Raw genomic sequence first — 13,625 nt, forward strand, 5'->3', positions numbered from 1 at the left:
TTGACGTATCAATTCGTCCACGAGCTCTCAAATCCTTCAACGTATTCATCAACCTTGGTACCATAAGCCGTCCCCGCTAAACTGCAATTCTTTTCCTACTTCTTTTGGAGTAAATACGACACGGTGACGCCCGTAATAGTTACAACGAAGTATCCTCTTTAACTGACGGAGACCAAGACGTATGTTGTGGGAAAACAATTTGTGCGTACTTGAAGTCAGCATGAAAGTACTGCGTAATCACTTTTAACCTGGTGCTTCCGTTTCCAGATGGCAATAGGGATGACATTTGTTAATACATGAGTCACTTTCAAAAAAATGATAACGGCAAGCAGCAACGGGATCTCCATGTTTACGACCTTAAAAGAAATATAAAGAAATGAAATATAGCGTTATAAAAACAAAGGGCTAGGGCTGTAAACATGTAATATTGTTATCCACCACCAACAACTAAACATTATCGTTAGACAAACCTAACCCCTGCCAAGCAGGTAATATGCTGTCACTTTTAAAACTTCAACCAGAACAAAATGTATTGGTAAACTTTCTCAACTGCTGCTTTTGACACCATGTAGTCAATAAAATGTAAAGCGGCACCATGATAAAAGTAACATATCTAAATGGTTTCAACTGTTAGCATGAAAATATATTAATCGAGATATAATATTTCTCGGAATGTTTATTGTATATTAATAAAAAATTACAATTACCTGTAAGCAGCTATATCGAATTTGCCAATTTTTCTGCGTGTAGCAACCTTTTGCAAGAGACCGTTGAATTCAAATACCCGCGTCTTATGTATTATGTTCTTAATTTTTAAATATCAAGAATTAAATTTTAAATATTAAGAATTAAATAATAAGTTTTATCACCGCCTTTTAAACTGAAACACTTTTGCATTGGTGCTATTAAGATGATTTCCCATGAGTACAAATTAAACATTAATTTTTTATATCATCTAATATCATTACGTAATGTTTCTTCTTTATTCTGTCAGAGGTTTTTACTTTTATAATTATCTCTCAAGCACAGGATCCATTTAGAGTCAAGAGATAAGATAAACATTTTTGAAATTTTAGTCGATATCTCAGATTAATTGTGGCTTGAACACCGTAAATCTTCATTATTTGTTTCGTAGAAAGTGATATCGTGTTTTTTGCAGTTCAATTTAGCTTAAGCGCAGAAGTGTTTTAAAAAATCTGAATCAGCACTATCTTGATATATGACTTTAATGTTCGGTTTGAAATGTGATTTCTGAATTTCAGAATGTTTAAAACTTCCTCCATATGTTTATGTTTTCAATAATTCGAATAAAGAACCATTGTAATATTATTCAGAACTATGTGAACATAATCCGGGTCGCGAAATAACCTGACAATTGAGCGTAGATTCTCAATTGACCGACGAATAACAATAATAACCGTCAGATATGTGGAAATATTCATGAACTGTTATTCCATTTTATCAAATGTACAAAGTATCCTTCAACAGTGTCACTAGAGCACATTGTCATGTATTATCTGCTTTATCCTGCGGAAACAAGTTCCATATCCGGTCAAAACATTTTTATGCAAAGTTATATCTCTTTTTCAACTTAGCCCTGGTTAACCTTTTTATTGAGATCCATTTTTATTCAGAAACTATCAAAGCTAATTACTTCAAACTCGATACACATGGTCACTATCAAAATATGGTACCATTTCAGAAGTAAAGATAATCCTAAATATCATTTTGGCAAAGTTATGCATATGTTTTACTTTTTTTCCAAGGACAATGCTAGAAAACTGTCAAAGTTGGTCACTTCAAACTTGAACAACTTATTTAAATTTAAAGGGCAGGTAACTTTATCATTGTTTTTTTTTCAGTTATGCTCCTTTTTTGACCTTGAACTCCTGTGTTATTGTTTCTATGTTATTTTGGGAAGGTAAATTTCTCAAAAAGCATCTAAATATATTCACTGTAAAGCGTTTTAGTACTTGATCATTCAGAATTTGAAATTCATTTCTAATGGGCAGATAATCGTGAAAGCCATTTTGCTTATAGTGACATAATGCTTTTGGTATCATTATCAAGTTGGGCTTAATTGACTATATATTTAAAAAGATTGACAGTTAACCTTCCTTGGCAGATTGTAATCACTGCTTCACAGTCGTCACATGATGATGAAAGTCACATGACGTAATGTCGAAATTTAAATGTAAATATCGACCGTTACGTAGAAAAATATATTGTCATTTTTTATTTCTTTTTTATTTTTAGCTTTTTTTTACCTAAGTATACAAAATAATGAAAAATATATTCGAAAGCTAAACAATATTTTTAACATTAACTTAATATTTTAATCACATTTTTCACATGTTAAATGTGTTATCATTAAATCAATACTTTTCTAAATTTTCTTTTTGAAAATCGATATGATTCGTTTCATGTTAATAGTATTATGATTGTAATTCAATGAAAAAAATGAAAAATTTCCCATGTCGGTATCATTTAAATGTTTAGTTAAGCGAAATTTCTCGAAATTTCCCGAAAGTGTTGTTAATCAATGTAAGTCTTTCACGTTATTTGTTTTCTGTCATAAAAGTATTTTGCTTAAATGATAAATTTATAAAACATCACTAACACAAATGTTGCGAATGTCTTTTTTTACAATACTCAAAATATGAAATCGATTTCAGTATAGGGTTAAGTTGAAAATTTCCTTAAAACGACATTTTAATTTAGGAATTACTTAGTAAACGCATCCTCAAAAATGAACAACAACACTTTGGTAAATATTCTTTCAGCACTCTATATTTGTATTAAGTCGATCCTTGAACATGCAATAAGCATAATATTCAAATCAAAATTACTCAGCAATAAGTCTCAAAATAAATAAAGCTATATTTCACCAATATATATTTTTTTAACATTACTTTCACCCGGACTGTCTTCCATCTAACAGATTTGCAGATTCCATATACAGCACGCACTTCCCTTGTTTGTTTATAAATGTAGATTGCATGGGATATTGTAATAAATATTACTAAGTAATTTGTGGCTGATAAATAGAGGTTATTAAATGAGTGAATATTTAATACTTAATTTATTGAACGAGTTGAATAGATACCAAACTTTATGACCCTTTTGCTGAAGAGTGTAATACATGTAGTATTAAATCTACATTAATATATTATTTATTATTGTTATTATTTATTTACCACATATGCAAAATATGAACGGTTTACAGTCAGATTAGAGTATTTTTTTTTATTTACGCGCCTGTATTGTATACACCATAAAGGTCAATCTCAATCTGATAGACGTCCATGTCTATTGTTCGTCTTAACAAAAACATGTCAGCGTAAAAAAATGTAACATACAATTTACTCAAGTATGTTATCCTACACGATGGGCAAACTAACGTTTCACTTCAAAATTGTGGTGTACGGTAAAACGAGCGAACGGCATTTCTGAGAAAGCCGATTTAAACAGCTAATTGTAAGTTTTCATTATGTCTTTGTCTTGTAATTCATTTTTTTCAAAAATCAATCAATGTATACCTCCAAGTTTCCTTGTACAATTACACATTGAAACTGCATCAAAAAGTGCAGATATAGTTAGAAATTTAAATGCAAATATTGAAATGATAAGAATATTAGATATAGTAATTAACCATCAGTCTTAAAGGAAATTATTCAAAGTAAATAATGACGCTTCACGAGATTGGTCTGGAAATACTAGTAGTTTATTTAGAAAAACTGTTTTTCAATATTTCAATCGGGATATTGTACATACTTGTTGAAATTCGATTGTGGAAAGTTTTTCAATTTTGTTAATGTTATCCTCAGTATCACGACATTAAACATTCTGTAAATTAGCAAAGTAATGAACTAACAGTTTTATCCAGTCTGTTATCTATGAAATGTAATGAAGTCTGTCTGTTATATTATGCTATGGTTAGTTTAATGCTAAAATACAATATGATACGAATGTTAATACTAGAGTTGACATTCTACAATCAAGTTTTAAAGATTTATAAATATAAAAACTCGTACCATATGATTTAGTTTTGTTTTGATTTTTCCAAACAAAGGATATATGAAATACTTGTCTGTGACAGAGTGGTTGAGGTCTTCGACTTAAACCACTTGGCTCTAACCACTGAAGGTGCAAGCGTTTTGGGATTCCTTTTTCATGTAAGAAGGCTATCCAGCTGTCTTCCGGAACGTCGGTTGGTTCTTCTCTGGTGCATGTTTGTGCCTGAAATAACTAAAAGAGGGGCACATGAATAAAGATTGAAAACGCCAAATGTCCTACACTATGTTGTGGCAACGCAAACTCAAACAAAATTGTTTAACATTTTTATATAATGTATGTTATTCAAACGTTGACATTCACAGGTTAATTTAAATATGTATTGATATATGGAATAAAATCATTTTGTTTTCATAGTCTTTCATTTGAAAGCATTCTATAAGTTCTATTAATAAGCGCAAAATAGCTTGACTTTAATTCATTGTGTTACAATAATTATATTCAAGATGTTATTTAAATCATGAACTTAACGTGATAAAATGCAACATCGATTTATTCTCGGTAATCTTTGTTATTGTTCCTTACTTTCATTAAATCATAAGGTATTCATATTAGAAATATAGATTCTCTTTTTGTGTAAGTTGTGCCATGCCCTGTTTGGTGTCTTGCTCAGTTGGGGGATGTGTTCGTTGAATGTGCCCTTCCTTTTCATGTATTTTTTTGCTTTTGATCAATGATTTAACTTACCTATTTTCATTCACTTTGCGGAAGCCATTTACCACACGCCATAACTGCGTTAGTTAGCACCTCGGATAAGCGACTTCAACAAGCAAATTGCATGCATTAAGGGCATTAATCTTTCCAGTACATTTATGTTAATGCCAAACATATCTCGAAACCAACAGTCAATCAAATTTATTGCAACGATGTTTCAATGGGATCATTTATAAAAGTGTAAAAATTAAAATTTACTTTGATCACGGATGGTATGCATTTCAATGATTAATAAGATTATTATTTGAATAATTTCTCAATTCAAAATTTTAGCAGTTCGTGTTGAATGTTGAGATCTACTTAAGCCGGTGCTAGGGAGCTAGGACGGAAGCTTTGAATTTCCACTACCGTCAATAAGTCTGCAACATTTTCAATTTGCCGTGTGGGGCTTTCTTTAGGAATTCTGTTTTTCTCTATTTTAGTAATTATTTGCAAATTCGTATTTTAAGCATATATTTTAGTATTTAAACTTTATATCATAAGAAACTGAATAACACAAATACACAAGGTGTAGGCATCAAGGGATTTGTTTCAACAAATGAGGCAAATACGAACCGATTTTGATGGTGTATACTAGGGGCATATCTAGACTTGAACGTAACACAAAAAGAGGTTATAATAAAACAATCAATTTTTAATTGAAAATCATAGTGCTCTACACCAGATTGTTAATTTCATGAATAACAGTTCCATTTTACATTAGAAAACGTTAAAGGATATAAAAGTGAAAATGTATCTTAAATAGTTAAAATGTTCTTCATGTAAAAGTATTGAAGCCATTTACTTATGAAAAAAAAAACATCATTTTTTAAGACTTTTCTAATTAAATTATGTTCTTTGTAGTGTTTAGTTACGCATAACAGGTTGTCATAAGGAAAAAACAAACAAACTGACATTAGCCGGGATTGAACATTCTAATTAAAAGCTACCACTTTAGAATCAGTTCCAGATAATTAAATGAGAGATTTTGGTCAGCAGTGTATGGTCAGTAATTTGTCACTGCCGCCGTTTAATACCAAAAAGAAAAAAAAATCGCCGAACAAATAAATCTGATTTTGTTTTATGCACGGCTGGATGCTGTATACGAAACCTTCGGGGAATTGGTCATCTTTCCATTTGACAAAAATAAGTGACAGATGTGTTTAACTGAAAGTGTTTGAAAAACTAAAGTTAAATATACATGTATATTTGTATTGACTGTACTGAAATATATCCTCTTAAAGCCCGTGTCCAGATGTTTTCAAATTACAAAGGGCACAATATTGTGAAAGTACGAGTATAAGGAATTCCTATTTTCTCTATTTCAATCTGAACTAGCTCGTCGGTTAGTATCACATATATTTCTAATTTGTGAAAATTGTATTAGCAAAAATAAAGTGTGGATAGTTGGACACGTTTATGCCAGAGGATTTAGTCATAGGCTGATAGAGAATTGCTATACCAACAAGACAAGTAGAAAGCATAAAAACAGCATAATTATACAAAAAAATAACATAGAATTTCTCGTTTAGGGCATAAAGGTTTTTGTACTTGGATACAATACGTCGTTATTTAGATATAATGCTATAACACTTACCTGTCACATTGAATGTTATATGATGACCGCCGTATTTACACATCTGCGAAGGTTGATAAACTCAAATTTTATATTTTCATGTTCTGCTTAAGCCGGTGCTAGGGAGCGTGGACGTAGCTTGTATTGTCCAATACTGTAAATTAACAAGATCAATCAACCGAGTCTACAACATATTTCAATTTTGTAATTTGGGGATCCCTCTTTTCCGAATTTATGTCGAAACAAAAGTTCTGTGCAATATAAGCATAAGTCGTACATGCCCAACAATGTTTTAATAATTGCAAACAACAATAAATTGCATGAGACTTAAATGTTAAACAAAACACATCGGAAAAGCGTCAAATCGACATCCTGTTATTCATTTCAACTATTATTCAGAGACGGTTTCCTTATAAATATGCCGTAATTTGTTTTGCAGTAAAAGTATAAATTGATCAATAACTCCAAAGGGGTAAGGTCTAATGTCTTTTGCACTTTTCTATCGTGTGCTGTTATTACTCAGTAGTCACCCAAAAGCCAAGACTGATAGAGCTGTCTCATGATCTAATCAATAAGGCGATACTATTAGACAAAGAATCAAACACTAGTCTTTCAGGAGAGTGCAGAAAATGTGTATTTTTTATTAGAATTTGGTTCTTATATGATGGGAATGCTATAACAAAACAGTAAATGTTGCGGACTGAGTGATTATAAATACATATGAAAAGTTACTCCATTGTATTTAAAAAGTGATCCCTATATGTCGCCACTACTCCGTAGAGGCGACACAATAATGGGTTTGCGACCAGCATGGATCCAGACCAGCCTGCGCATCCGCGCAGTCTGATCAGGATCCATGCTGTTCGCTATCAGTTTCTCTACTTGTAATAGAGTTGGTAAGCGGACAGCATGGATCCTGATCAGACTGCGCGGATGCGCAGGCTGGTCTGGATCCATGCTGGTCGTAAACGCACTATGTTGGTTATGTCATGACGCGGCTCAAATGTAGAAATATGCTATATTACGGTGATAATCCTTTAAAAAGTTGGTGCCACGTTAAACCAAACCAAAACTTATAATATTTATGTTCATTAATTTGACAGCAGGTACGGACTTTACTTTCATTGCATCTTATTATGTGATTATCTAACATAATTGGCATAAGTCCCATAACTCTGATTTGCTTTTGTGCATAATTATTCCCCTTTTTCGACTTAGAACTTCTTGGTTAATTTTTTGCATGTAAGCTGGTATCTCCATAACTACTGAAAGGAATATATTGAAACTTCACACACTTGTTGTCTGTGATTATTTTACATGATTGGCAAAAGTCCCATAACTCTCTTTGCTAATGTTCATGATTATTCCCCTTTTCCGACTTAGAACTTCTTGGAAAAGTTTTTGCATGTAAGCTGGTATCTCCAAAACTACTGAAGGAAATGGATTGAAACTTCACTTTCTTGTTTTCAATGATAATCTAAGATGACTGGCACATGTCCCATAACTTTGATTAGTTTTTTGCATAATCATGCCCCTTTTTCGACTAAGAAATTATTTGTTAAGTTTGTGCGTGTAAGCTGGTATCTCCATAACTACTGAAGGGAATGGATTGAAACTACACACACTTGTTTTCTATGATTATCTAACATGATTGGCACAATTTCCATAACTCTGATTTGCTTTTTATCATAATTATGCCCCTTTTTCGACTTAGAAATTCTTGGTTAAGTTTTTGCGTGTAAGCTGGTATCTCCATAACTACTGTAGGGAATTGATTGAAACTCCACACACTTGTTCTCTGTGATTGTCTAACATGATTGGCACAAGTCCCATAACTCTGATTTGCTTTTTTTTTATAATTATGCCATTTTCGGCTTAGAAATTATTGCATAACCACTGAAGGGTTTGTGCTGTTTTGGGGACAATTTTATGCATTCATAATAATAAAGCAGTGATTTACTCGATAAAACATCTTAATAACAAGCATTTGTACCTTTTCGGACAATTTTATGTATTCATATAGGTAAGCATTATTATACTTAATGAAACACCCTTGTGACAACTTTTTCGAATAGTCGAGCATTACTGTCCTCCGACAGTTCTTGTATTGTTTATGTTTATTCATATAAACAATAATTATAGATACAAGCAAGAAAAGAAACAAATACTAGTACACATGGATTGGGGCACGGACTACAACAATATCAACAAACGGCCCGACGAGACTTTAAGGCCGATGTCTCGTGTGATTGTGTTTTACACTTTGCATATGCATGATATGTAAAAGAACCAGTTGTTTCTTTTAGAACTTTATCTAATGGCTTTAAAATGACTCCACTGAGGTGTTTTGACATGACGGGACTGGAAATGTTGTGTTTTTTTCACATTAATGTTCCATTTGATGTAGGTCTTGACCAATAACTTGTGTGCAAAATTTCACATCAATCGCACTTTTCGTTTTTCCAGAATGATTTTTCAATCAAGAATTGAAAAAAATCGTTGCAACGCTTTTCACTCAAATCGAGCTAAAAAGCACAAAAATTCGATTTTTAATTCATGTTCATCCTCAGTATATTTATTAATTATCTTTTGAATATCTTTCTGTTTTAAGTGCCCAATGTGATCTTTTTGAGAAATTCAATTTTTATGGATTTTGGGCCTCAGTGGAGTCCCTTTAAAAATTAAACTAACAGGCTTCTGGAATGAGTCGCCTACATATATCGTACATGGCACTGTCATGAAAAACTATGAGGCAAGTGTGCCTTATCTGTTCATGATTCAATAAAGAATCTCTGAATCAGCAAAAATCGAGAGAGTACTTGAATTCATGTTACTTTAAATAATAATTTATCAGAACTTATCGCAAACTTGCGAGGATACCTGAATTTACACTATGCATACATGTAGGTCCCTATGTCTTCCTTTATTGGCTTGCAGCCACGGCTGCAAGCCATTTCATATGGAAAACTTGTTCCGGTTAGGTGGTTTCCTGCTTACATCTGTTGGTGCATGATTGAACGGGAAACCATCTGCAATCGTGCCAATCGCAACTTTTTGGCCTTTTCCGTCAGTCTTCGGATTAAGATAATAGCCGAAGTAGTTCCGATTGCAATCGTGATAGTTCGGTCGATTTCGTCATACTGCGGAGTAATATTACGGAAATCTAAGCTATTTTAGTTACTTCGGTAATCCCAGTTTGTGTATATAAATAGGATTTCTATTTTTACTTGATTTATCGGTATAAACGAAATTGTTCCGTTTCATTTTTTTTCAAAACGCAAAAGTTAGTTTCTTTTAATTGTTTTTTTTGTCTGTATTAGTTTTATACAATAGAGAATGGTGACTGTAGTATTATTCCGTCTTCAAAGGGTGGTCCTGCTTACCAAATCACGCATGATCGAGTTATATTTAGATCTACTGAACGCAATTCAACTTCTTGGTGAAGTAATCTAAAAATAGCCCATGCATATCATTTACCTTGCCATGTGCTGATCTATGTATCATAGTTAATACAATCATGCTTATTAATTGGTACCACGTAACGAAGTATTTTAGTGCATTTACTTGTCTATAAAGCAAAGGAATGATTTCGCTGCGAAAAAGGGGAAATGAGATGTGCACACTTGTTTTCCTTACGTTAATATTTTTACGATTGATCATTTTCTTTATTAGTTTTATACAATAGAGAATAGATCTAAATCGTTTTGACAAAAAAAATATTCGGTTTTCCAAAAAAACAAAAAAAACAAAAACAACTAAATAAACCCTTTATGATATACAAATACCGTTATTAAAAAAAAATGTGATAATAAATTGAAAACAATTTTAAAGGGTTGGGATGAAGGCACAACTGTGCAAGCCTTTCCTTTTAAAAGGAAACTTTATATATATATTGTTGTTACTTTAAAATAAGTGTGTTTGTTTTAAATAACAAAAACAGAAATTATCGGAAATATACGAAGATATCCGAATTTACACGATGCCTTATATTTGAATTATCAGATTAGTGGATTGCAATAAGAATTTCACCACACTTGTTTCTTAAATAATCGAACACGTGTAACTGTTTGTGGTATTGAAGTATGGATTACACAGGTTTGTTATGTAGGTCGATCACGTGACTGAGCGATGTTCGAGCTTTTACACATGTAACTTAAAGTTGCACGTTTTTTTGGTAGCTATTCGTGTGATATTGTCCTCGGGCGGCATGTTACCATGTAAACTCCGTGCAAATTTACCGTAACTTGTTCATAGCCAATGTGGTTTTAGGAGGGAAGGACACAACTTCACGGTTTGAATTTATTTATTTATTTGTTTATTTTTGAGGTTTCAATAATTTTTTTTTGCACCTATGTTTAAATAAATGATTCAAGTTATGCCGTCGAAATTCCATGATAGATTACATTTTTTTTTACTGTTGAAGCTAAAAATTAATTTCATAGACTAATATTTTTAGCAGTACTTGGCAAATGTCAGTCTTTCTTTTATCATTTTTATAAGATTGTGTTTACAAAACGCAGATTAAGTTTGAAATTATGTTATAACATTTAAATACATAATATATGTTTAATGTGATAAGATTGTTTACTGTTTGAGATGAGTTTCTTTATAATGATTTTATCAGTAGGAAGGGCAGCGGTCAGAATATGTGATTAAATCGTTGTTTCACAGGTACTAGAGGCAGGTGGTCAATGGTATGAGGGATTTATTCACAGAGGATAGGAATCGAAACGTATGTTCTTCATGTATGATTACAGCTGGGACATGACTCCAGTTACCTCACCGAAAAGTTTTGTACTACTACCTGACTACTACCTACTTGGTGAATTGGAGCAGATTTGAATTCTTTCAACAGTTCAAGGTAAGCTGTTATATAGAAAAACGCCACACTAATTGCATTTTTACTACAGAAGGTCAGTGGTTCTACTCCGGCCCGCACTTATATATGAAATACTTTTGCTGTGTGTCCACGGAATATCTTATTTTCGTAAGTTGCGAGCTGAAAATTCCGAATTTCACAGTCTGATCAGGATCCATGCTGTTCGCTTACAAACCCTATAACAAGTAGAGAAACTGATGCGGATGCGCAGGCTGGTCTGGATCCATGCTGGTCGCAAACCCATTATGTTGGTTTTGTCGTGACGCGGCTCAATTATAAATTACTTACAAATTTGCTAGAACTCGTACAATTATGATCTTACACGTGCATCATATTTTCTTACGTGTATATCACATTTAGAAAATGTCTGAACGATTGTCAGTGGAGTTGCTTAGGAAAATATTTATTGCAATCAAGTTATATAACATATATATTAATCAATGGATTGCATACTCCCATGGATCTTTATTAAACATGCTTTCCATTAAACAAAATAAAAATTCGACACACGTGTTTCATGCCACTGATAAGACTTGAGTTTGGGAAAAACTTTGTTAAAAATATATGTAAAACAAGACACTAAGGAAAGAATATGTTTGAAATAAATCAATGCTTAACAAATTTTAATTCATATATTCAGAAACATTTGAACATGCTTCTTATAAAATTCACTATTTTCAGCTCGCAATAATTGAATGGGATACAAATCGTTGACACAATCTTACCGTGTAAGTTGTGATGAAAGATGAAGGCGATTTTTGATGGTGTTGTTGGTGGTGGTGGTGATGGTGGTGGTGGTGTTGGTAGTGGTGATGACGATGGTGGTGAGGATGATGGTGGTGGTGTTGGTAGTGGTGATGATGATGGTGGTGAGGATGATGGTGGTGGTGTTGGTAGTGGTAGTGGTACAACTACTGCAGGGTGTGTGGATGTTTACGGCGGTGGTCTTGATAATTTGTTGTTAGAAGGTAAGTGAAAAAAATATTTTATATGAAAACTGTTCTGATACAGACAGTAGCTTGCATAGATATTAAGGCAAACAGTTCTATGTACTTCTTAATCTTTAGTTACAAATCTGTTTTCATAATTTTATATAATATCTGGATGTACTTTAGTTTCAAAAATTGAGAAAAGAATGATTATTATTGATATATTTTGTTTTGTGGCTGACATACATTGTTACTACAATTTCTGCTAAGGGTTGTTAAATGTATGAGGCCAACAGTTCCATAGCAAAATTTTAAGAGGCGCTTGTGTTAGTAGTTTTCACTCCGGATCACGGCAATACGCCACAATGACTTAATCAGAGCACTGTTCAGCCACCACATAGTTTCTGGGCATGCTTGTCAAAGGGTTTACAAGTACCAGTTGCCTTTACTTTTGCAAGGAACTGATAACTTCTGTTCATGCAAAAATAGAATGGCCGTAGATCAACCACATCGAAACTGACCTGCACAGTCTGGAAATCGAACCCGTGTTGCCCGATTCACAGTCCAACGCCCTACCTATTCAGCTAACCGGACGGCACAAAAGTTTTATTTTTGAAAAATTCTAAAAACTGTAATGATAGCTTTAAAAAGGTAAAGAAATTTTTGCGTTACACTTGCGCTTTTAAAGAGACTTGATACATTCTTATTTAGATAAGCAAGCTAAAATGTTAATGTTTATGTTTAATTTGTAAGTGCATTCTCTTACGGTCTCAACCCGGTACGGAATTAGACCGAGCCTGTTGTAGACTAAAAGTAGTTCTTTAAAATTTTGAAGTGGCCAAATCTAAGTCATCTCTAGTTAGAGTGGTCATAATTTAAGTGTATTTATTGCATGTGTGTAGTTTTTGTGTGTTATATGATGACTTTAAAAGTTGTTTTTTGTGTATTCTCCAGGAACTCATTTGTTGTCGGAAGGATTAAAGATGTACCACCCATCAGCAGTCAGGAGTTTTTAAAGTGGTGAATTTAAACTGTTTTACAACAGAATGAAGATTTCTGAAAGAAGTAGATGGCTAACCTATTATATTTTGGGCCTCATTTGACTTAGGTAGTGTTGATGTTTAAAGTTGAAGACAGTATATAATTCATCAAGAACAGTGGAATCCAGAATTAAGCCTCAAATGTGACTGATTTACTTTAGATCAAAGAATACGAAAATTCACAAGGTAAAAATCATAATCAGTAAGTTTTATTGCAATATTGAAAGAAAAAGTTATGAAAAAAGCACATTTAATTGTGATTACTTGTATTTTAACCCAAAATTTTATGCTCTCATGAAAATAAATGGAGTTTATATTACAATTTTAAAGCAATACGGGCTTATTCTTTCATAAAAATAACTAAATGACATTAGCCGGTAACATTAAACTTTATTCGAAGAAAATCCATTGACAAAATCAAAAGATCTGACAGA

General features: G+C 32.7%; 1 protein-coding gene across 1 annotated transcript; it reads left to right on the forward strand.

Annotated features, from left to right (window-relative positions):
* Window positions 1–10,384: 10,384 nt before the first annotated feature.
* LOC132738233 (uncharacterized) lies at window positions 10,385–13,566 on the forward strand. Its single transcript, XM_060725694.1, has 4 exons — window positions 10,385–10,634; window positions 11,015–11,204; window positions 11,904–12,190; window positions 13,106–13,566. The coding sequence occupies exons 3-4, from the start codon at window positions 11,968–11,970 to the stop codon at window positions 13,165–13,167; spliced, it is 285 nt and encodes a 94-aa protein (XP_060581677.1). The 5' UTR covers window positions 10,385–10,634; window positions 11,015–11,204; window positions 11,904–11,967; the 3' UTR covers window positions 13,168–13,566.
* Window positions 13,567–13,625: the final 59 nt, after the last annotated feature.

This window comes from Ruditapes philippinarum, unplaced genomic scaffold, assembly GCF_026571515.1.
Source record: "Ruditapes philippinarum isolate M1 unplaced genomic scaffold, ASM2657151v2 ctg1734_1_1_1_1, whole genome shotgun sequence".
In the NCBI taxonomy this organism is placed as follows: Eukaryota; Metazoa; Mollusca; class Bivalvia; order Venerida; family Veneridae; genus Ruditapes; species Ruditapes philippinarum.